The sequence below is a fragment of the Cyanistes caeruleus genome, chromosome 16, assembly GCF_971803275.1.
Source record: "Cyanistes caeruleus chromosome 16, bCyaCae1.hap1.1, whole genome shotgun sequence".
NCBI classification, from domain to species: Eukaryota; Metazoa; Chordata; class Aves; order Passeriformes; family Paridae; genus Cyanistes; species Cyanistes caeruleus.
Window position 1 is genome coordinate 2,103,954 of NC_141716.1, and position 24,125 is coordinate 2,128,078.

The 24,125-nt window shown below is 44.0% G+C and overlaps 1 protein-coding gene across 8 annotated transcripts in view; it reads right to left on the reverse strand.

The window, feature by feature from the left end:
• Positions 1–324: 324 nt before the first annotated feature.
• The window catches only part of BCAS1 (brain enriched myelin associated protein 1), a 36,781-nt gene continuing 12,980 nt past the window's right edge, over positions 325–24,125 (reverse strand). For 3 of the 8 annotated variants that reach the window (XM_086852747.1, XM_086852748.1, XM_086852745.1), the window contains 9 exons: positions 22,257–22,406; positions 21,745–21,789; positions 19,291–19,431; positions 16,390–16,425; positions 15,936–16,136; positions 11,536–11,697; positions 8,925–8,990; positions 4,863–5,111; positions 325–1,406 (listed from right to left, as the gene is read on the reverse strand). In XM_086852747.1, coding sequence (XP_086708873.1) covers positions 1,332–1,406; positions 4,863–5,111; positions 8,925–8,990; positions 11,536–11,697; positions 15,936–16,136; positions 16,390–16,425; positions 19,291–19,431; positions 21,745–21,789; positions 22,257–22,406 — 1,125 coding nt within the window. In that variant the 3' untranslated portion in view covers positions 325–1,331. The remainder of the gene's footprint in view (positions 1,407–4,862; positions 5,112–8,924; positions 8,991–11,535; positions 11,698–15,935; positions 16,137–16,389; positions 16,426–19,290; positions 19,432–21,744; positions 21,790–22,256; positions 22,407–24,125) is intronic. The other 5 variants (XM_086852751.1, XM_086852752.1, XM_086852750.1 and 2 more) reach the window with 4 other exon arrangements.

Genomic DNA, 24,125 nt, shown 5'->3' on the forward strand with positions numbered 1-24,125 from the left:
AAGAACCTTTGGTCTGTGATCTCTGGGTGCAGAACCAGCAGTGAGTTTTGGTTGGGAACCTGCAGGTTTGCAAAAAGCCCACTGATCTGCAGGACCTTTTCACCTCTGTCCTCTCTGAGTAGTTAGAAACATAATTCTGCAGATTTTTTCTGAATTCTCCCTTGCTTTCCAGGTGCAATCTTCACTCAGATAAAGAGAGAATAACATTTATTCCCTCCACAGGCAAGGCCTGTCTGTGCTGATTTATGCCATAATGTCACATCAATCATCAGACCACAGGGATGTAAATAACAAACTTTGTTTGAAAATTGAAGCAGCAACTGATTTTTCTTTTTTCAAAGGATAAGTATTAGTTTATTTAAAGATAAGGATGTCAAAATATACAGTATTGTATCATTAAGATCAGTGTTGATTAAAATGTCAGGCCCCTGGTTCCCTGTACAGGCTAGGATTGAACGAACAGAAATCTTAATTTTCTGTAAAATTTATTAACTGTAGTTATTATGGGAGTCTTGTGAAGCAGAGAGCTGCCTGGGCAGCTTTGATTTTGGTTTTTATTAGGATTAATTACGACTATAAACAAATATCAGGATGAACAAGTAAGTTTCCTATGATCTAAGGACCATTAATTCCCGGCTGGCAGGCACAGCCCGGCGTTAGGGGACGTGGGTGCCCTCTTGTGTCCTATTAGAACTTTAAATAGCTTTTAATTTGTTATCCCACCTCGCCCGGCCAAGAGAGGAGCTGCCTCAATCACGTCAAGCCTTTGCATTTTAGCGTTTTAATTTACATTAATAACCAACAGGAAGCAGGACTTGATCACCACGGATTCTCTCAGGCTGAAGGGTTCAGCTTTGATTTCAGCTCCATCGAACCCCACCAGAAGTGACTCGGCTGTTGTTCCATGGAAGCAGAAGGTTTATCCAAGGGGATTTGTGTTTTTCCTGGTTGCTTTCAAGCTCTCTAAAGCGGAGGATTCTCTGCCCGTGCCTCGCTGCCCTCCTTTGTCACGTCCTTTGTTTTTCTGCCATTTATTGAATTCTCTGCCACCCTCGTGCCTGACTTACTCTCCCCTCTCCACACTTCTTTACATTTTTACATTCTTTACAACCACCCACACCACCTTACATTAAACACATTCCTTGGGGGTCTTCAGAGCTGCTTTCTCCAGGTGAGGAACAAACCTGCCAGTGACAAGCTGCAATGGTACCCCGGTGTTTGCTTCAGCCTCAGGCGTTTGCTGAGAGTCGTGGGAAGGAAAAGGAGGCATTTCTGCTGCCAGGAGCTCCCAGAGAGCTGCTGAGCCTCCCCTCAGCAGCCACAGCTGGGCACTACTTGGATTTCCCAGCGGGGAGGATGGACACGGGATCTGTCTGCACTTCTGCATCCGACATCCTCTTGGAGCCCTGTGGAACAAGAGAGACGCCTTCAGAAACATTTCCAGAATGGTCAGGTCTGGATTGGTGCCTTGGACTTTTGCTACCAGATCTTTCCCATTGATTTCATCTCCCTGCTCCTCTTCATTTGCCCTTTATTTAATATGCACAAATATACGAGCACCATCTGCATCATGAGAACCACACAAAGTTCCTGCCTGTGACTCTGCCTAAATGTGGGGGTTATTTTAACAGAATTGTCTCAATTAGCATGGAAACAATTGCTTTCAGGAGCTGGGCTCACACACCAGAGCCAGGCTGCTGCGTGTCTGTAGTACTGGAGTTTTGGCATAACTTTCTCTAAAATTTCCCTGCCCTAAACGCTTCACTGCAAGCCTGCTAGGAGTCCTTCAAGCATGATGAATGGTGTATTATAGCCAGCCCTGCTCTGCTCTAGGTTAAAGGAACATTAAATACTTTTATGCATGACAGGTATTCGACAATGTTTGAGTGATAAAGCTTTTTTTACACTGCAAACCTAATTCTGGGTTTGGAACGGCTCCAAGACACTAATCCAGCTTAGATGAAGGAAATGTATAGCTCTAACTATACCAACTACATTTTTCATTAACTGATAAAAACTTGGCTCTGGTTTAAGGTGCTTGACCCAATTTTGCTGGCCTTGAAGCTGCCAAAACTTCAGCAACACGGACCCACAAGCAGTGTTTGAGGTCACTGTTACCACTGTGGGGTGTCAGTGCTGTTTGTAGCCCAGATCGTGCCTTGCTAAGCAGAAAATCCAGCATGACCAAGCTAAAGGTGACTCTGTGCTTTCCCTAGGATAGGAACCAGGCAGAATAATGTGTGAATTGTCCTTTCCTGGAAACCTGAGTCACCACTTCAGGACGATTCTGTGTTTCACATGGAGAGTGAAAGGTCTTGACTTCCTCATCCCTTTCAGGGAAGTAAAATCAGCAAGGTTTTTACACTGATAAGGCTGCACCTCACTGATCTTCTTCTAATTTTTCACCTTAAAGGACCTAAGGATGAAAAAGAGCAGCCAAAAATCACAATGGACTAAAAAAATCCCGTCTAAAACTGATTGTAACCTTGTGCAGCTCAGCTGGCTGCAGTGGCTTCGCTTCTGATTCCCCTGATGCTGAGTTTTGGAGGGTGCTCTAGAGCAGAATAAAAGGGTTTGGCCATTTATAGGTAGCAACAAATCCAACTTTTATCCATCAACTAATACTAAGTGAGCTACTCATCCCAAATTTACCCAGAAACCCTAAAAGCTTCCACATCAGGTGAAGATTTCCCCCATCACAGGAGCAATGGGGTGTGCCAGCTCCAGCTCCTGCCCGAGCAGGATGAAGTCACTGCCAGACCCAGCTAGGGAATAAACTGATACACTTTGCCTTTCCTCCTGTAAAGGGCTGGAGGGAGGAGAAGGAGAAAAGGCTCTTGGGAGACAATCCCCATTTTGCCTCATTTACCACTCATTTTACATTATTTTCTCACTGCAGTCTCCTGCTGCACCCATTTTCAAGGTGGCTGCTGATTAAAGCAGGAAGATCAGACTGGCTGCTGATTCTTGTTGAACTGGAATTTCCAAGCCCGGTGTGAAAGAAAGAACTTTGTTCTGCCTTTTTTAACGGACAAATTCCAGCTCTGCCCTGGGATTCAGGAGCTCAGGTACCACCAGCTCAGGGTTTGTGACAGTGAAGCTGGAACCTGCTGGTTTGAGCAGAGCATTTAAAAGTGCACACACAGCAAAATCGAGAATTTTCTTCCCCAAATTTTGTCCAGGAGAAGCCTGGGTCAGTGCAGCACATACTCTGCTCAGAATAAATCCAAATACTTTCCATGTGCTGAGCACTCCCAGCTTCTGACAACTGGACTGTGAGTTATTCCAGCTCAGGAAACAATGTTAATAATCTCTTTTTTCCCCTTTCTTTTTCTTTCTAATCTAATCTTTCAAAGACTCCCTAAATACATTTGCTACATCTTATAAATTAATCTCGTTTACCATAGGAACAACCTTATCTGTGTTCAAAGCCTGCAGCTGGGCAGTGATGCTGTTTGCTTGCGTGAATGGCTCCAGTTGTAGCCAAAATTCCAGCATTTGTAGCCAAAATTCCAGCATTTGTAGCCAAAATTTCAGCATTTGTAGCCAAAATTTCAGCATTTTTAGCCCAGCTGGGAGCAGAGGCTGGAGCTGCAGTGCTCTAATCTGTATTTCTGCTCTGTGCCATTCCCAGGGGAATCAGGATCCAGGAGAGGGTGATGGTAAAATACAGAACAGGAGCTGTTCAGTGAGCACAGGCTGGGTGAGCTGCTGGATCCCCCCTTCAATGCCTCCTGCTCCCATTTGATCAACAAAAAACTGGATTTTTCTGCTGAGTTGTTCCCAGACAATCGAGCTGTTATCTTGAACTGGCCATGCTGGCATGGGTTGGTGTGCATGATCTAACACTTTCAGATCAATGATTACACCTTCTGATCACCTAGGAGATGAGGAGATTATTATTTTAGCATTGCAGAATGAGTTTCTTAGCTCTTGGTAATCTTGGGGATATTCAAAGACAGGTAATAATTTTCCATGAGTTTTCCCATACTCAGACCTCATTGCTACATGATTTGCTGCCACTTTGAAAGCACAATAAACTGACCAAATCAACACTACTGTTGTCAAAAATTCCTTTTTTTTAAGAGTTAATGGGATAGGGAAGCTGCAGGAGCACCCTCTATAATCTCTAGAAGATAAGGGACTGCCAAACTGAGGTGAGCAGAAAACAAATAAATCCTACAGAACACACCTCTACTTCCTCTACATTGATTCTGGTTCATTCCTCAAATGGTCTTTTTATCTCTCACTATCTCCTGCCTTGATCTAAAAGCTTTTCTTGCCCTTTCAATCTGAGCCACCTTTCCTGCCTCTCTGTGTCTTTCATGAATTTTGAAGGTGTTTCCCCACTCCTTCAGATCTCCCTTTCTGGAAGAATTCTGAATTTGGGTCTCTTGTTAAACTCATGAAGGAGTTTGGATTTTGATCTCCTCCCTTGATTTTGAGCTTGCGGGGATTTTGGTTTGCAGGGATTTTGGTTTGCAGGGATTTTGGTTTGCAGGGATTTTGGTTTGCAGGGATTTTGTTTGGCAGGGATGTGCCAGCTGCACCCCCACGGGGGCAGGCAGGTTCCTCTGGTAAACCAGCCCCATCTCCACTTTCCCTTAATTAACACCCTGTAATTTGTAGGGACTTTGACTCATCCCTGTAGCCAAGGCCTGAACCCCAAACCCAGCGCTGTGGCAACAATTCCAGCTCTCCCTGGGCAATCCCTTCCTCCATCTGCACCCCGAGGCCTGAATTTTCCTTCCTTCCCCAAAATCTTGCTGTTCTTTGGCCCAAGTCCTGCTGGTGAAGTTGATGCACAAATCCCCCACGGATCAGCTGGAAAACAGCTAAAAAAGGAAGAGAAATGAACGTACAAGGCCTTTAAAAAAGCCTCCGAGGGACTGCCTCTTCTCTGTCTTCTTGTAGGAGGGTTCCTTGGCGTCTCCACCGTTCTGGATGGAGTCGGGGTCGGCTGCTGGCTGCTCCCGGGGCTCTGGCTGCTCCCTGCCCTTCTGCTTGCCCAGCTCCACCGAGGACTTCTTGTCTTTGGAGCTCTCTTTGCTCCTTTGGCCCCCAGGGTCGCTCTCAGATGGGGCAAGAGGCTTCTCTGTGGCGTTTAAAGTCTGCAGAGGTTTCCAGCAGGGGTTATTTTTAGTGGGGAATAGAAAGAGATCAGAAGGAGATCCATAAATATGTTAGGGGGGATAAAAAGTAATTAAAAAAATTGCAAGGCCACCTGGCAGGGAGGAATGGTCCTGCTGCCCAGCAGGTTTTCATTTACAGGGGTTGGGATGAGCTCCTGCAGTGTTGGCTCAGGGAAGGGCTCCCAGGGAGCTGATGGAATTCCATGAGCAAAGACTGAGAGATCAAACCATCCCTGCGTGGAACAAGTTCACTGATGTGTCTGCTGGAGGAGGCAGAGAGCATTGCAGAGTCACTGAAATACCCTCAGTGATTGCACCCCAAGCAGGGAAAGCACCCAAAAAGTGCAAGGAAAAGATTTGAGAGAGGATAAAAAATCAAAAGACCCCATAAAGCAAAGAATGAAAACAAATTGCCTGTGAATGAGCAACACTCCACCCAAAACAACACAGGGTTTGGCTGTGGAAGGCCAGAACATCATAGAAAATTTCATGTACAAGTGCAAAAGAAGAGATGGGAAATCTTCCAAAAAAGCACAATCACAAAGCACCTGTCTAGAGTAAAGGGGAAGATTCTGGAACTCAGAGAAGTTCAGGATATATTTGAAGTTCACACAAGAAAAATCACAGGATTTTGTCTGCCTGACATCAAAGGCCCCATAGCAAACAAAGGATCAGACAATGAAATTGTCACTGTTTGGGAAGCAGTAAATGAGGGTGCTTTTGCCAGGAAATCTGTTTGCAAATAGAGTTTTCTTTTTTTCTTATTAAAAGAAAAACCCAAAAAACAAACAAACAAACCAACCCACAAAAAACAAACAAACAAAAAACCCCCACCAAACCCATATGGCTTTACTTATTACCATCATTAAAACAGCACAAATTTGCCATGTTGAAAAGCTGGAAATCTCACATCTGCCCTCAGGCCATGGCCCTAGCTTAATGCTGTGTATTTTTCCAGCTTTGGGAATTTTACCGTTAGTCTTGAAATATTTGGTGTTCTTCTGAAGGCCTGGGGTTATGTGCTCACACGCCAGGCTTAGCTTTCATTCAAAACAAAAACATTTTTACATCTCATGATTTCAGAGAAAACCCTGAAAGCAGAAACTCTAGAGGAACAGAATGCATATACACCTCTTGTATATAAAAATAAAAAATGTTCAAGCCTGTCTAATTCTGGGGAAACAAGAATGAGAGTGGACAACAATCCTACTGCTTGCCTTTTTCACTCAATTCACCTTTTCTCCCTACCCAATCTTAAAAAAGTTCCATGTTTAAATCACAGAACCCATTTAATACATTCAGACTCAACTCCTCCACTGAGTATGAGCTTTTGGAATTATTTCTTTTTCCAAAGATAGATATAAGTGGGTAAATATTTCCTCACACCTGGATTTCTCTGTTCTTAGATGTAAAAAATCCAGTCAGCAGCTTGTCTTTGTGCAGGAGAACATGAAGGAGGGGATCAGCAGAGTTATAATTCATCAAAGCAGATTCAGTGGGGTCAGAGGAGAGCAGAGGGGAGGTCTGGGGCTGCACAGACACCACACACACCCCACCTGTGTCCTGGCCACCTAAACTCTGTCCTGGCCACCTAAACTGTGTCCTGGCCACCCCACCTGTGTCCTGGCCACCCCACCTGTGTCCTGGCCACCTAAACTCTGTCCTGGCCACCCCACCTGTGTCCTGGCCACCTAAACTCTGTCCTGGACACCCCACCTGTGTCCTGGCCACCCCATCTGTGTCCTGGCCACCCCACCTGTGTCCTGGCCACCCCACCTGGGAAAGGACACTTGGCAGTGCCCAGGGGATGCAGGAGCTCTCCCAGCACAAGGAATTTGATGTTGTCTCTGCTCAGTTAAACTCTGGGAGCTCTGAGCTGCTGCCCCAGCTGTTGGTTTCTCACTGGAATTTGCCTCAGCTGACCTTTGAAGTGATTCTTTGGTGAAATTGTAAACGTTCACCTTCTCTGCAGCACCAACCACAGCTCTGGGACCGAGCCCAGACACAGCTGAGTTCAAAGGGGCCAGAAGAGCCTGGAACCCTCAGAAACACTCTGTGAAATCTGTGGCTTTGCTCTGTGGGTGTAAAATTAGAGTTTCCCTCCCCACACGTGCCCGAGACTGCGCTGCAGCCAGAGCAGAACCATCCCCATGGCTGAGAGCAGGTGGGGCCTTTGATGAAAGGCAGACAAAACACATTTTAAAAAATATTCATAATGCATTTTCCAGGCAAAAAAAAAAAAAAAAAACCAACTCAAGCCCTATCAGATAATCTCTTTGAGGTGTTTCATATTAACCTTGAAAGGCAGGAAATGGGCATATTTGATATTGACGGGAGCAGCTCAGGAAATGCGGAGTGAGGCCTATGAATAATGAAAGATGTTAATGCTCCTTATTCCAAGGGAGAGCTGCTCCTGGCAGTTTGCTTTGCCTCCCTCGACATTAGCACTGCACTGAAATAAAGAAAGAAAAATGGACAGCATTTTCCTCCTTATCTCACAGGAGACCTTGGTCCAAGGCTGATTTTTAAGTGCAGGGTTTTTGGTGCTGAAATTTCTGGAGGGCGCAGAGGGGCAGGGATGGGAAGGGGAGAAGAATCACAGCATTCCAGAGACACTGCAGCATAATTGAAGGAACTCCTTTCAAAGAAATCCCCAAAAAAGGAAGAAGTCAGCAGCAGATCCAGTTTTCCTTGGGCTCCTCTGTGGAATAAAACTGTTCTACTTTACACCAGGGCAAGGGAGAGGAGGAAGAACAATAAACTGATTTACAAAAATGGAAGGAAGCTGGCTGCTCTTTAAAACAATAAAAGAGATCCAGGGCTGAAACTTCTGGTGTCTTACCCAGATCACTTCACAAAACCCCTGTATGAAATAAGGATTAAGTGTCACAAGACAAGGCCCTTCTATATTTAGGATGTTTTTAGAGACATAATTCACAAAAATTAACCTTGGTGTCATCAGATGTTGTGAAAATAAGAAAAGAGAGATATAATTTTACAGCTATTTGAAACAGGAAATTCTGAAATGTCAGTTTTGAATGCAGCTTCAGATTTGCTCTTAAAGGAAACTGCTTATACACAGAACCTTGTTTTATCTCTCATTGCTGAGAGATTAATTCTTCTGGATATCTTCACTTGCAGCAGATCAGGGTTTGGCTCTCAAATTAACAGAATTTGTGTTTCTAATGAAAATATGTTTTTTTTCTGAAGCATTTTAAAAGCCATCAAGAATAGAATGCAAATACCACACCCGAAGGTTGAGTTTAGATTTTATGAACACAGAACGAAGGAAACAAAAACAGATCAGGAAACAAATATTTTCATGGCTTTTGTTACACTGCAGTGAACACTTTTCAGCCTCACTTTCATTTCTCTTCTTTAGAGTTTCCACCTAAATAATTCTTTCCTCGGAAGACAAGTAAATCAACAAAGTAAAAATAATTCTGTGTGTATTTAGTTCCACTGCCTGAGTACTTGCAGAAAGTCAAAAAGCAGCAAAAGAGGAAGAAGACTGGCCATAAACACACTAATTATTTTAAGAAAAGGAACATATCCGGAAAAAGATTTTTTTTTAAAAAAAAAGAAAAGATGCTGACTCTTTAAAATCTTGTTTAATATTATGAATAGATAAAAGAATCAGATAAGTTGTGTGTCAATATGTGAAGCTCAGTGAGTGCAGCACTTTTCTCTCAGTGACTTTTACATTTCAAGAGGTTGAGCTGTGTGGAAGGTGACAGGAATCCACCACCAGAGGATGAAAAATCCAGGCCAAAAAAGAAAAAATCCACTTACGTGGTGTCTGGGGCTGGGACCATCTCCCTCTTCTGAACTGGGGGTCCCTCCATCACCTTTGACTGACTAAAATAACAAAGATCCTGTTTGAGGCATTCAGTCTGGATGAAAACTCACAGGAATTAAAGTTTGAAGGAATTTCAGCAACTCCACTTTGGAAATATCCCCATCTCCAGGGTGGATTTTGCTGGTTCTGTTCTGTGGATTGTCTCTTCCCAGGCAGGTTTCCCATCAAGGAAAGCAGGGATCATTTCAGCCACTAAAGAAGAACCTGCTGTCAGCCCTGCTGCTGGTATTTTCTAGAAAGATCTTTTCCTTGCTTTTCAGAGCCAAATCTGTCCTACAAGACCTAGTGGGACTTGCTCTCTATTTCTCCACCCTACTAAATGCATGTGCTGTGAATAATTAAAGCCCACTCAGCTTTAGAAAGATGTTTTCATATTTAATCTTGATTTTTGCTTTCCAGTTTATTCCTGCAGTCCTTAAATCTCCGAATAATAATTCTCCTTGGTTCTCACTCTTCCCAGCCAGGACAATCCAAGCAGAGCCTGAGGCTGCAGCACTGGAAGGTCACTCAGAGCAAATCTTGACTCTGAAATATCTTTTTAAGGTAAAATCCCATTTCCACCTAGATATAAAAATGAGAAACCCCCATTTGACCAAACTGAGTAAATAGTACAAGCTTTGTGAGAATTAGCTTAAGCTTAAGTTACAATTAGTGCTACAAAAGAGACAACAGGAATGAGCATTTGTGTTTAAAAATGTGTTGGAGGGTTCAGGGTGTTCTCCTGGGTGCTACAGAAACCACAGAGCTCAGCAGCAAAGCGTAAAACAAACTGCAGGATTTCAGAATGCCCAAATTTAAATGTCATTTTTCATTGCAGGAGTTCAATGAAAACAATGAAAGGATGTGACTTTTGTTCTAAATTTATCTCAGGCGGAATTGTGGTTTGCTGCAGCTCTGCGTTTGTAACGTGAGGGACAACAGCACCAGCCTGATCCCACAGATGGGGTTACTGCAACACAGAGCCTGATTTTCCTATGAAACCACGAAAATCAATATGTGGCAGCAGCAGGAGAGAAAATTAAACCACTCCATGACAATTGATGGCTTTTGTGGGGAAAATGCTGTCCCTGGAAGGTGCCACTGCTGAGGCTGGTGTGTGTTTGTGCTGGTGGAGCTTTATCTGCACGGAGGAGTGTGATCTGTGCTGGGGACAAACCCATCCAGAGTGCAGAAGATGGGCTGTGATAAGATTTACTCTGCATTTGTGTTTTAGCAGGTCCTCAAATGCATTTAGAAAACAAAAAAATTCTGCTCTAACAGCAATCAGTGTTACCTTTCCCCCTATAAACACTCCAAAGCCAGATAAAAACAGTCCTGCTTTAGCCAGCCTCTCTAACCCACCTGGTATTTTTATCATTATTACTATTTTTAACCAAAAATAACAGAGCAAAGACCTTGAGGTCTAGACAAAGCTCCCTCTTGCTGCCAGTGAGACAAGGACAAAACAACCCCAAGGATTTCTCTCCAGAGCACTGCTGACCTCTTATCCTTGCCTCTGGGCACTTGGGCTCGCTGCTGGCCAAAGCTTCCCAAAAAGTTTTCTGCAGCAAGCAGGGTGGATTGGGATGTTTGGAAATGGAGGAGGATGGGAACAGCCAGCAGTACCTTGCTACCTTTTCATGAAGAGTTGTGACAACACAAAATGGTTATTCTCGATTCTAAATGCTATTTATTGCCTAAAACTTAGATTATGTTGGGAAGAAGGGCAGCAAAGGGACTGCAGATGGTTTGGGAACAATTTTCCTCATTCCTCAGGTAAAGGATTCCTCAGGTTCCTCAGAATTCCTCAGGTAAAGGATTCAATGCCCAAACAGGCAGATTTTTTTTAAAAAATAAATTTCTTAGGACCAAATTCAGTTCTCTGCTGCAGTTTTCTGGAGGGAATTTCTGCAAAAACATTTGGTCCCAGCAGGATCCCAGAGCCAAGAAGTTCTAAGCAAGCAGAAAGGAGCTCATTTGAGAAAGTTCAGATTTCACAGGCTATTGTAATTCAGCACATTTGTGTAAAAGGAAGCAGGATCAGATTCTACTTTGTGCCTTTCCTTTTTCCCACCTGATGGAGCTTTGCAGGAGTGACTCCCTCCTTTCCTTTCACCTGCCAGTTTACCCAACCTACCTAAACTGCCAGGAAAAGTTGTGCCACTAAGAACACAACTCCCTGGAGCCAGCACAGGACAGGACACAGCACAGGGAGGTCCGACAGTGCCGTGGCCAGCGGGAGATGGATTTGGAGGAGATGGGATCCTCCGGGAGCATCCCACCGGGGGATGCGGGTTGTGACGCGGAGCATCCTCGGTGTGGCGACCCTTGGGGTTCCCTGGGAGGGGAAAGGGCCAGCGGAGCCCTGGGGCCGTTCCGGGAGGAGCCGCGAGAGGGAGATGCAGGACGGGGAATGCGCGGGGGGATGCGGGCAGAAATCCCAGCCGCGCATCCCCAGCGCCGCTCATCCACCCCGAGCATCCCTGCGCCCTCCTCCCAAAGGCAAAGTGCTTTCCAAGCCTCGCCCGAGCTCTCGGAGCTTCAGAAGGGATCAACTGCTCTTACCAGCTTAAAAAACTTCCTCAGGTTTGCTTTGGGTGTTTTGCTCTCCGCCGCTCGCGGTTTCAGCTCGGAGCTCTCGGAGCTCTTGCTCTCGTCCCTGTCAGGAGCCTCCAGAGCTGCCTCTGCCTTCTCATTGCTCACGGCCTCTGCTTCTTCCGACGAGTTCTGTGGTTGGGAAACAAAGTGGGAAAAACATCCACGCTCAATCCCTGAGGTGTTGGTTGATTTTTAAATATTTTACAATCAAACAGGGCATAAAAGCATCTTCAGCTTCACCGTTCTCCTTGTGTTGCTTCAGGATTTGATTAATCCCAATTAAAAATGAGGTGATAAATGTTAGAATCCCACCAGTTGATATGAATGAAAGAAATTCCCTTCCTTGAGTTGCAGTTCCCAAGCACAAGAATCGAGTTTAGATTACAATGTAAAAAGAATGAACGTGAAATTACACACAGCAATGTCCTGAGGAGATGAGGCCAAAGTAAATCCAGTAAATAGGAGAAAAATCATACTCAGGAATTTGAACTTCAAAGCAGAATTAGGATTCTTTAAAACACTAATGGACACTATTAACTGCTGAAACCTGGCCTTGGACACTTCCAGAGATGGGGCAGCCACAGCTTCTCTGGAATCTATGTCAGGACCTCACCTCCTGAGGTGATTCCAGGGAAGAATTCCTTCCCAATATCCCAAATAAACCTCCTCTGTGTCAGTCTGAAGTCATTCCCCCTGTCCTGCCACTTGTTTCTTCTTATTTGTCACCACATTCCTTTATTTGGACTCTGTCACTTTTACAGTGAACGGTGATATTTTCCATTCCCCTTTACTGCAGTTTTTCTGTGTGCTGTTGTCATTTCCCCTTCTGAGCAAATAAAATCCCAATTTATTTAGTCCTTCATCCAGAAGCCATCCAATATATTTACTCATTTTAGTTTTGTTATTACACCTTTTCGTTCTGTCATATTTTTAAGTTGCAGGGAGCTCCACATTCAGGAAGGGGACTCACCATGGACTCCTACAGCAGCAGGAGAGATTTTGTTTTGTTCCTGACTCCTCTTTTGTGGAAGAAACAACATTTTGGGGGTGAGGCAGCAGGGAGAAGAATGATGAGGGAATAAATATTCCTTATCCCCTGCTGCCTGAGATGGCTGCAGCACATCCCACTTCCCTGTGGAATTGTAGATTTAATTTATATTTATGAACAGCTTCGAGATAATCAATCTATAGTAATTTTACTCTGGATCTCTGCCTATTCCCACATCCATATCATCAATTCCCCATCTATTTGCTGGAAGGAAATGATTCAGAGCAGAGTGGAAACAGTGGCTCAGTTAAGCAGAGCTCAGCTCCTGGGATCTCATCACTCTGAGGGGGCAGGTTGGGATCACGCTGCTGCATCCCAAAGGAGTTTTGTCTCTGCACTGGAATTGGTGGCACCAAAGCAGCAAAAGCACCCTGGGACCAAATGCCAGCCTCCAAAAAGCACTGTCCATCTAAATGAGGGGTTAGTCAGCTATTCAGAGATTGACTTGTTTAAAGTACCAGGGATTTTTTTGCACATTTCTTCAGGAAATTCTTCTGCAGGACAAGGGGGAATGGTTTCACACTGAAAGAAGGGAAATTTAGGTTGGATATACAGAAGAAATTCCTCCCTGTGAGGGTGCTGAGGGCCTGGCAGGCTTTCCCAGGGAAGTTGTGGCTGTCCCTGATCCCTGGCAGTGCCCAAGGCCAGGCTGGAGGTGCTGGGAGCAGCTGGGACAGTGGAAGGTGCCATGGCAGGGGTGGCACTGGATGGGATTTAAGGTCCTTCCAACCCAAACCACTCTGGGATTCCATGTTCTGCTTCACCCAGTAATTAACCAGTCTGCTGTTTGCACATCAGTAAAATGTGCATGATTTTTCCTGCAGTTGCATGCCAAAAGTCGTTTAAAATTCAAGATTTTTAAGCAAACACATCTGCTTTTAAAGACAGATCCCAGAGCAGTCGAAATAACTCTGCCTTGATCACCTTCCACCCTGGCCTGGCCTGCTTTGATCAGATAAATGTGAAGCATCATGTTTCTGTGCCCTGATCAGATATCTATGAGGCCTTCAAAGCAGCTTTCCAACACAAATATTGGAAATTGCCTGCTGTAATTCCCTATTAGTATTCCTTTGGAAAAAAAAAAAAAAAAAGAAAAAAGAAAACTGCTGGCACAGCAAATATTTGTGTAACACTTCCGAAAATTCTCATGAAAACTGATCAGGAAATGGGGCAAATACAAAGTGGCTCCCAGCTGAGAGGCTGAATAAGGAATTTTTCATTTTCCTTTTCCATATTTATTCATCTGCAGGCAGAGCAGCAGCATTAACAGCCACGTGTTGACAGGCACTTCATTAGCTGCACTCTGAAGTGAAAGCTCATCAGAAGATGGATATTTAAGAGAGGAAAGAGGAGCTGGAGATGAATCCTGGATCTATTGAGTGCTGTGGTTGCTGTTTGTGAGTTCAAAAGCAAAGCTGCTCCAGACTCTGAATTCTTCACCTATTTGAGTTTGGATTCTCTGTCCTAGTAAAAGGATAGTGCATTAAATGTGCCAGAAAAAGACAAATTCACTGCAGAATACCCCCAGAATCTTCAAACCAAGCTGACTTTGAGGCCAACCTGTTGCCTTTCAGTTTTTTTTGTACATCTCTCTTAATTTTATTTAGTTTCAAGCTGACTGGGTCACCAAGGTCTTTCAACAAAAGAAATATAAAATATTATTCTCATCCAAGAAAACTCAGTAAAGCCACATCAGTCTTTTACAGGTAAAGGATTCAGTACCCAAACAGGCAGATTTTTTTAAAAAAATAAATTTCTTAGGACCAAATTCAGTTCTCTGCTGCAGTTTTCTGGAGGGAATTTCTGCAAAAACATTTGGTCCCAGCAGGATCCCAGAGCCAAGAAGTTCTAAGCAAGCAGAAAGGAGCTCATTTGAGAAAGTTCAGATTTCACAGGCTATTGTAATTCAGCACATTTGTGTAAAAGCTTTAATCAGCCCTTAGGATTTTTGTATGCAACAAAATCTGCTTGGAGTCGTGGAGAATTCCCTACAAAACGATCTCTCCCCTGACATAAAGAGCTGAGGGTGATGCAGGAGGAATTAAACCCAGCATTATCAGCTAATTATCACCATCAGCACTGAAAGACAATTTTGGTCGAGGTTTATGGCCTGAGGGGTTGGAGACCTCAGAACTGAAGATTTTTACAGGGTGAGAGGTGCTCAGGGCAGGTACCAAATCCAATTTTAACTCTGAGAAGTTTCCCTTCTTGCATGTTTTTTTCTCTCTTTTAAAAAGATCTTGATACTTCATTATGAAATGACTGAATTCAGATCAGATTTATTGCTGGTTTACACTGAAACTCCACACAGCAGCCTGCCAGAAAGCCTCTTCTTTCCCTTATTTCATCCTGATGTTCAGCACACATCCTGCTTCCCAGCTCTGCTTTCAAATAAGCCAGAGTTCTCAGAGGAGGAGCAATTCTGTAGCAATAACAGCTACAGAAAAAATCTCCCTCTCCCTCTTCTTCCCAACTTTCCCCTCATTCCAAGCACCTGATTTACTCAGTTCCCCGGGAAATTCAGTCCCAAGTGGCAAATGTTTGAAGCTTTGATTATTTTCAAGCATGTTTACGCTGTAAAATAGATATTTACTCTGTAAATATCTAAACACCTTCATTTTTAAACATAAATAAAATATCCAAACTGCATCTCCAGTGGGAAAACACAGCTAAAGAAGCTGCAGGAGCAGCAGCCATTCAAAGGCATCTGGGTGTTTGGAAGCAGCAAATTTCTGGGATTTGAGCTTGAGCAGAAGCCCAGAAATGCAGTTATTCAACATCCAGTGACTCAGTAAAGTTTCATACAGCCCTTCTATGAAATGAAATTAAGAACGAATAAACTTCAGCCTATAAGCCATAAGGATCATGGAAACAGGAACTGTGGTTTTAGAGTTAGCCTTAATTTTAGTTAAAATCTTTATTTAACCTGAGGAACAATGTTCTCTTCCCAAACAATTGAGACCCCAAAGTTAAAGCCTGATCTGCTCTGTCACAGAACATTTTCTGCTGGGTAAGAACAGACCCACCTGATCCCAGCTCTTCAGACATTTACAGCAAAGAAATGAAAGGTTTGAGCGCTTTATCAGTGATAAATTTTAGTAAAGAACACTGTGATCTCTGGGGGATATTTAACAGAAGCATTGAACTGAGAGAGGATAACGTTCCTGATTCCATAAAAACAAGAAAAATACCACAGATCAGTTCATGCCCCTGATGTTTAACATGGGAGCTGCTGCCCGTGGTGGGTTTGGCTGGTTTGCTGCACCTTGGAATGAACTCCAAGCTCTGCAGGGAGCTGCCCTGCTCCCAGATCCAGTACCTTTTTCCAGAAGAGCTTGCTCAGGGGCAGAGGAGTGGCCGAGCCCTTGTCCTTGGTGGCCTCTCGGGGGGTTTCAGTGCTCACTCCCTGCGCAGGGGTCGCGGCCTCCGGAGCTTTCGGGTTCTGCTTGGCCGGTGGCTCTTGGGAGGGAGGGACATTTCTGTCTGCTTTTACACAGGTGACAGGAGGCTGCTCAGGGCTCTGGCAATGAAAAGGACATGGATATTGTGGAGAACAAATCCAGCAAGCTCAGGCATCACCTGGGGCAGGTGAGCACCACCTCTCCCCACTCAGCTGCATCCCTGCCCTTCCATCCCTGCTTCCTTCAGCAGAGGAAGCAAAACACAGCAAACTCAGCACCCTGATAAAGAAATTAAACCACTTAGAGACTGAAAATGCCAGCAAGAATCCCCCTTTTCCTGCACTGCACAGATAATTCAACCCTCCTACTCACTTTGGTGTTGGTTGTCTGCTGGGTTTCTTTCGCAGCCTGAAGGGAAACAAAACACAAAGATGAGTCTGTCTAAGGCAACGGCAGAGCTGCAGTTCCACAGGCCAGGAATTGTCTGTGTCACCGATTATTTTCTTTTTAGTGAATGTGTGTGCAAGTCCTGGCTCCTGCAGCCATGGAAACTGATCCCTGGAAGAGTGGAGGGAATGCCAGGTCCCCTCCTTGGTGCTGCACCAGCCTGGTGCTGCATTTTTGTGCTTGTTCTTTAAAAATATGCAGATTTTTATATGCATTCCCATAGTTACATTCCCATTCAGCTCAGGTAAATCGTTACAGAGAATTGAAAGATATTAACAGATTTTTCTGTCTGCAGCTTCCAGTGCTCACGGACACCAGAGCTGGGTGTTTCCCATGGGAATCCTGCACCATCCTCAGGGATGTGCTCCCATCACCTTCCAGCAGGAGGCTTGGATTTCTGGCGTCCAAAACACAGGCAGCACACGAAATCCTGGAAAGCCAGGGCAGGGAGCAGCCCTGCATTTGGAATTTGGCCAGAGCTGCAGCTCTGCAGGTGCTGGAGGTTGGTTCCACCCATCCTCTCATAGCTTTGGCCATGAGGTGGGATTTCCTTTTGTACAAACATTCAGTGACGGGGCTCCCGATTTCATCAGAACACGCAAACCCAGGAGGATCCCGTTAAATTCCTCCTTTGCCAGGGGTGTTCCCCTGCTTCTCTCACCCCTCACCCAGCAGGGCTCACACTGAAGAATTACCTGAACTGTACCAAAAAAATCACCCAGCCGCAGCCTGAGGCTGCAGCAGCCTGGCACAGCCTTGGGGCAGCTCCCCCAGAACAGGGGAGAGATTCTGCACAGGAATCACTTTGCAGGAGCCAAGAATTGGGTTTTTTTTTTTTTGTGGTCAGCCCTGACAAACAACATCCAGAAGGGTGAGGATGCCACGGGCTGGCCTCAGCGTTAGTGCTGGAAGTGAGGGATTCACCCTTCTCTTCCAAGGGAAAATTCCATAAATCAGCACGGTGATACTGCAAAATTAGCATGGAATGAGGGACAAACATGCATGGGTGGGAAGAGCATCACAAGCTGCTTTAAAGTTAGGATTTTGTAACACAGGAGCCTGAAAAACAATGTTCCTGTTAACTCCCAGCCAACCCCAGCTGGATTGAGGCAGAGAAGTGTATTTTGGACATGCAGAGAAAGCACTGTCAGAGGAGACAGTGAGGTGTTTAACCACAAATATATCTATTAAAATGATCATTTCAAATTAAGGAATTGGTTATCTATCCATCCAGTTTATACAGCATGGAAAGCATTGCAAATTTAAAGATATAAACTATATTTTTCATTTTTTTTTTACTAGAATTGGTAACTCCAGGGCCTGCTTGTCACATCCCTGCTCTGAGTTGAATTCCCACTTTCAGACAGCTTTACAAGCAAATCGTTGGCACCATTTTAATCCTTCTCCTTGATTTCTAAAAGGTCATAAATGATATCTCAGTTCCTGCTTCTGTATTTTGGATGTGGAAAGAAAACAGTGAAGAAAGAAAAAGCTATTTTAAAAGTAATATTTTATAAGAAAGATTTTACTGGTGTAAAAACTTATTGCTCTTGCATTCCTTCAAGGGAAGTGTTGTCATTCCAGACAAAAAGCTCTTTAAACTTTCATTAAATATTCCAGGGAATTTTCTCCCTACAACTTATTGCAAGATTAATTGCTGAATCTTAAAAAATGCCAGCCAGGTTTGGTTTTTATCAGGAAGCCTTAACTCATTATGAACAAGTAATTAATATTTTAATTTTATTAAGAAATAAAGCTGAGATCTCAAATTTAAGTTTTTGGCAAGAACTGCACACTTTAATTCATTTGGAATCTTATTATTCCTTCAGCAATATGCAGATGACTTTTTTTTTCTCAAAAGTGAGATAGTGGAAAGAACATTCTTGGTTTTAAAATGTATTAAAGAATGGCCTATGCCCTTGATTATAAAGCCCCCTACTCACCAGAAATTCCACGTGGGTGTCTGGAGGGAGAATGAAATATTAATTAGGTTCCTCCCCCACTGGAAGGGTCTCTGCTTCTGCATTCTCTGGCCTGAAAAGCTGCAATTCTCTGCTTCCCTGCCATGATTATCTTCAGAGAGTGCAGAAATCCCCAAATATAGAGCTTGAGACCGAAAGGTTTTGGTGATTTTTGGGTTTCATTATTGTTCTCTAAATTTGCTTGACTGTGCATTTTAAGCACTTTAAAGTACCCATCAAACCCAGATGTTTTTCTTCTTCAAACTAGGACTAAAATAAATTAATTTGCTTTTTTTGCAGGGATCCCTATTTCTGCAGGAAATTCCATATTCCAGCCTCCTCTGTACCGTACCAGATGCCCCAAAACACCAATTTTAGCCAAGTTCTGGAGCACATTAATGACATAAAACCCAACTGTGGCTGGGCTGAGCTCCCAAAGCTCTGTGGTTTCAGGCTCTCTTCACCTCTACACAATTCATTGTTTGTCAGCACCTCTGATTTTATTTTGGTTTTGAGTGGCCAGGGGGGGTTTAGTCCATGTTAGTAACCAGGCAGGAACTGGTACAGGAATAGTTATAGGAATTGGTATAGGAATTGCTCCAGGAATTGTTATAGGAATTGCTCCAGGAATTGTTATAGGAATTGCTCCAGGAATTGCTCCAGAACCCTGAGCTCACAGAGGGCCCAAGGAGAGGAACTCTGCAGCTCAGGATGGTTTCCATCCCCAGCACAGAAATGCTCCCCCAGGGATTTCTGGAGCTCTGCACATCTGGCCAGATGTTGGGAGAGAACTGCTCTCTCTCTCTCTGCCAGGAGCCAGCTGTGATTTCTCAGGGTTCTGCTCCTCCTGGAGCTTCATACCGACCTTGTGCCTAAAGAGTTTGCTAAAGGTGCTGTGGCCCAGCTTGGGGCTCTCTGCCTTCTTTTTCTTGGCTCCTTTGGAGGGGGATTCTGCCGCTGCCTTCGGGCCCAGCTGCCCCCCTGGGCCCTTCTCTGCCTTGGAGCCCTTGTGCACAACAGCAGGTGTAGGTGAGTTTATTGCAGATATTTTCTTTATCAAAGACATTATTCCATCACTCACACACATGGGATTAAAGGAAAACATTCCCTCTTAGCCCTGGACAAATTGTTTTTTTTTCCCTGAGTGATTTCTCAGCTCTCCTCAGATCTTCTTTCACATGAGCAGCAAAATAAAAGCCAAGGGAATCCACCCGATTCCAAATTAAACCACAACTTTCCCTCTATAATCTCCACTAAACTGAAACCTAATCCCACAAATTTCTGTCTTTTCAAGTAATGAAGAAGCAATTTAGGATTTATAATTTTAAAACAGGCAAATATATAAATGTTTGGAAGAACCTTCAGTCTTTTTATTGCAGAATAATAGGGACTTTAAAATGTTTTATATAAGGTATTATTTAGGAAAAGGGCAGCATGAATATTCATGATATACACTGCCTAAAATATTTCAGGCTTGCATTAATGTCCTTGAAATTAATTAATTGATTGTTCAAGGTCTCAGGCTTTAAAGCAGTAAGATGCCTTTGGTTACCTGGCACAGAGGAGGATGAAGGATTATTCCTTCCTTACTCCCACAGGAAAGCTGACCCTTTTTCCTGCAAAATCCTCACAATTCCCAAACACAGAGTAACACAGGAGCAGCTCGGGGTCTGCCACAGGAGGGCCAGGGCAGTGATTTAGGGCAGACCTTGCCCAAACAACCTCTTGGTTTGTAGGATCTGCCCGAGGAGGTGGAGTGGAGACAGCTGAAGGGACAGGCAGCGAGGGACAGCCAGTGAGGGACAGCCACACGCCCCAAGGGACAGCCACCCCAAGGGACAGCCACCCTGCAGGTGTGCCCAGCTGCTGGCAGCACACGTGGCCCAGCAGCTGCTCAGAGCCTGATCTTCCAAACCCAGAAGGTTCCGTCCCCCCAGAAGGTTCTGGGGCACTGCCCGGGCTCCCCAGGGGTTGTTCCCTGCTCCAAAACCTTCCAGCGCTCCAGGAGTGCTTGGACAATGCTCTTGGTGGGATTGCTGGGGGTCTGTGCAGGGCCAGGCCTTGGATGATCCTTGGGATCCCTTCCAGCTCCAGGATATTCCATGATTCTATGATTTGAAGGCACAGCAGCCACTCAACAGCCCCACGGCACTTGGGAAAACTTCACCCAGTTGTTTATCACCTAATTTTGGTTTATTTTCTATTTTATATCATTATTATTTTCTAATTTTCTAACTTATTATTTTTTAATTTTTCTATTTTATTACCCTAATTTATCAGCTTTACCTTTAACACATTTGAGTTGTTTTTTGGGAAATAATAATAATAATAAAAAAGACCATTATTTCCTATCAGACAAAAAAATCTGCAGTTTTTCTACCTGGAAGCTGATAAATTAACCTCCTATAGATATTTCCCCTTTATTAAAGTAGAAATGCCATATCAGACAAAGGAATTCCCAGTAAAAGAGAACTCCCACTTAATCTCCTGTAAGGAGTTTGCATATCCTGCGAGTCACCTGGATTTGTTTGCCCTGCCAGGTGTGCCAGCAAACCAAACCCACCCAGAATATTCTGTCCAAGTTACAGCAGCAGTCACCTGGCACAGGTGACACAGGCATGGGAACGGGGTGCTTTCCATCCAAGCAGGATTGGGCACCACCTCTGGGAAGAACTGCAGGTTTCCCTGAGCCAAGGAACTTTAATAATTGTATTTTCTGCATAGCTTGGAAGATCTTTACCCTATCTGATGATTTTCAGAGTTATATGGAATTACTGAGAATAATTTTCAGAGTTATTCAGAATTAAATCTCCCAAGCTTGCTGCAAAGGTTAATCATTGAATGGGACAAAAGAATAAAAAAATAGGAGAAAACCCCAAACTGTTGTGGGTTTGGCTAATATCTACATGGACAAAACACTTGCATTTTTAGGGTGTAATTCCTTGTTTCTTAAAGTTATTTCAAGGCACAGGGAAAACTGTTCTATGAGCAAATGGAATTTTTTTTCAGACTCAAAGTTTTCACTGAAATTTTACATCAAGGACGAGTCAGAGAAATAACCAAAAGTGTCACAAATCAGCACCAAGCTTACAGAAAACACAACAGATTTTGATTGCAACAGATGATATTAAGAATTGCGCTGTTTGGTCTCTTCCTTTTCAATTTATCCAGGGAAAAATATTTGAAATTACTTCAAATTATAACGTCAGTTGGGGAAAAAACAGCAAATAAAGAGGAAATAAATAAAATTTATATTTAAATAAAGATGAAATCTCTGTGTGAAAAACACCTAATGACCAGTGAACAAGGAACTGCCTACCTTGTCTTCAGAATCACTTTTGGCTTCAGCTTTGCTTGGGGAGACCTTAAAAGAATTGGAGAAGAAAGAGTCACTCAACCCAGCCTTTCAAAAAGATGAGTTTGAAATCAGCAGGTTTTATTTGCACAAAGGGAAAATACAAATATTGCTTGTCTCAAGCAGGAAAATTGATAATGCAAATATTTCTTGAGAATAACATAAAGGCTAAAATGAAAAACGCCTGGATCGAATATTTACTATTTGTGATTATAATAAATTTAAAAAATGAACTTTTAGAGGTGGTACAAAAGGAATATCAAGCAGAAAATCTTTGAGACAGGTGAGTATCTGTGTAGAAGTGAAGTTTGAAGAGCAGGTGGCACTCACCATTCCTCATCCCTCCAGTGCCCAGGACAGAGAACATTTTACATTTATTTGTGCATAATTTTTGCGTTATTTACACAATCTTTTCAGTCCCACAGGGGATTTTTAGAAGCAATTGAAACAGAAAGAGATGGAAAAGTAAAACTTACCAGTGTTTTGAGGAAGCTCATGACTGAGCCCTGTCCTGCAGCTGCCTGGGGACTGTTCTCTACCTGTGTCCTCCCAGGGGCTGCAGCAGCCGGGCCCTGTTCACCTGCAGAGTCCTGCCCAAGCTCCTTTTGGGTGCACTCATCTATCTCCTAAAAAATAAAAGGGGACAGAGATTGCTCGGTGCCAGCTTGCCCGATTCCCTGTGGAATGCCAAAGTGACTTTTGTGACTTGCTCGGCGTCACAACAGCAATTCCAACCATTCCTGCCCAGCCCACGGCTCAGAACAATCCAGCATTTATCCCTCTCCTTGTCCTCTTTCCTCAGAGATTCAGCACTTGCTGCTGCCTGGGGAGTGTTGTTCTCAGCCACTACAAGCACAGGGCGAGTCCCAAACTCCACTTTTCTCTTTTCAAGGCTGAATTTGTGAAAAATGGGAGCAAATGCTGAGATTTTGGCCTTTGCCAGCTCCCTGTCAGAGTGCACCATACAAAGATTGCTTCTGATTCTCTGTTTTGCCACACCAGGAATAATTTTTATCTATCAAACACAAACGTGACACACATTAAAAGAAGGAAAAAGGCAACAAATCAAAGAAATTCCCCTTAGGCAGATGGAGCTGTCTCTTCTCTTCATGGAATTACAGTTCCCAGAGCCCCAAAACGTTTTCCAGTGCTCAAGCACTCACAAGTATTGAGTAATATTAAGTAATAGTAAGGTACTTGTTTTCAGTTTAGACACCTGCACAAGGATCTGGCTCTAAAAAAAATGTTCTTTAACCAGTTTTGGAGAGTTTTGGCACCTCTCACACTGAACTTCCCTTCCATTTTGGCCATCTTTGCCTTGTGGCTGCACAGGAAAACTCAGCAAGGTGTTGTGCAGCAGAGAGTGACATCAAAGAGTGCCAGAGTGACATCAAAGAGCATCTAAGTGACATCAAACATTTTTTCCATCACCAACCCATTATAGCTCAGTGCTTTTTTTGGTGGGGAAAATTAGAATAAAAGCATTCTAAAGAACCTTTCCCTGTGCTGGGTGATTAAAATACCACAAAAATTTTATAGCATAAATTTCTTTATGTCACCAGTGGAAGGAATTGACTTTAAATGCTTTAAAGCTTCAGAGGGATGAGGAGAGCTGGGTGTGGGGTGGGCAGAGCCAAGTGAACACAGGAGTTAAAGTGAACACTGAAATACCAGCAGGGACTTGTGTGTAATTCCCCACGCAGCGAGGTTTCCAGCTGGCCCAGGAAGCAGCAGAGCAGCGCTGGAATGCTCAGCAGCTACTGGAGGGTGTCACACAGCACTTTGTGCAGCTGCCAGCCCCTGAGTGGCCCCAGAACAATCTGTCCCATGCAGGGCACGCGTGGCCACACCAGCCCAGGGGTGCCATCCACACAGCTCTGCTGCTGTGCAAAAGGCTGGCTCTGCTCCAGGTGTTAAAGGGACAACTGAGGCAGGAGAAGGAGGAGCAGGCTGATGTGTTGCTAAATAGAACCAGCTTCCCAAGTGCTTGGTGTCATCAAACTCTTTGGAGCTGGATGCTATCAAGAAAAAGAAACAGATTTAATAACCTTTTTGACTTACAGACAAAAGGCTGGTTTTGGGATGCACTTCAGGAGAGAGCTGTACACAGCTGTTTCCAGCACCACTGGCTGATCCAGGACATCTCCTTGACAAAGTCACACTGAAGAGAAATCCTGATTACTGGGGCCATCCCAAAATCCCCGAACAGCCTCGCAGCTCCGGTGTGCCCCATTGGATGTGCCCATTTCAGAGTACACTTTAACTCCTTTGTTCTGTTGGCACTGCCCACCCCACACCCAGCTCTCCTCATCCCTCTGAAGTTTTAAAGCATTTAAAGTCAATTC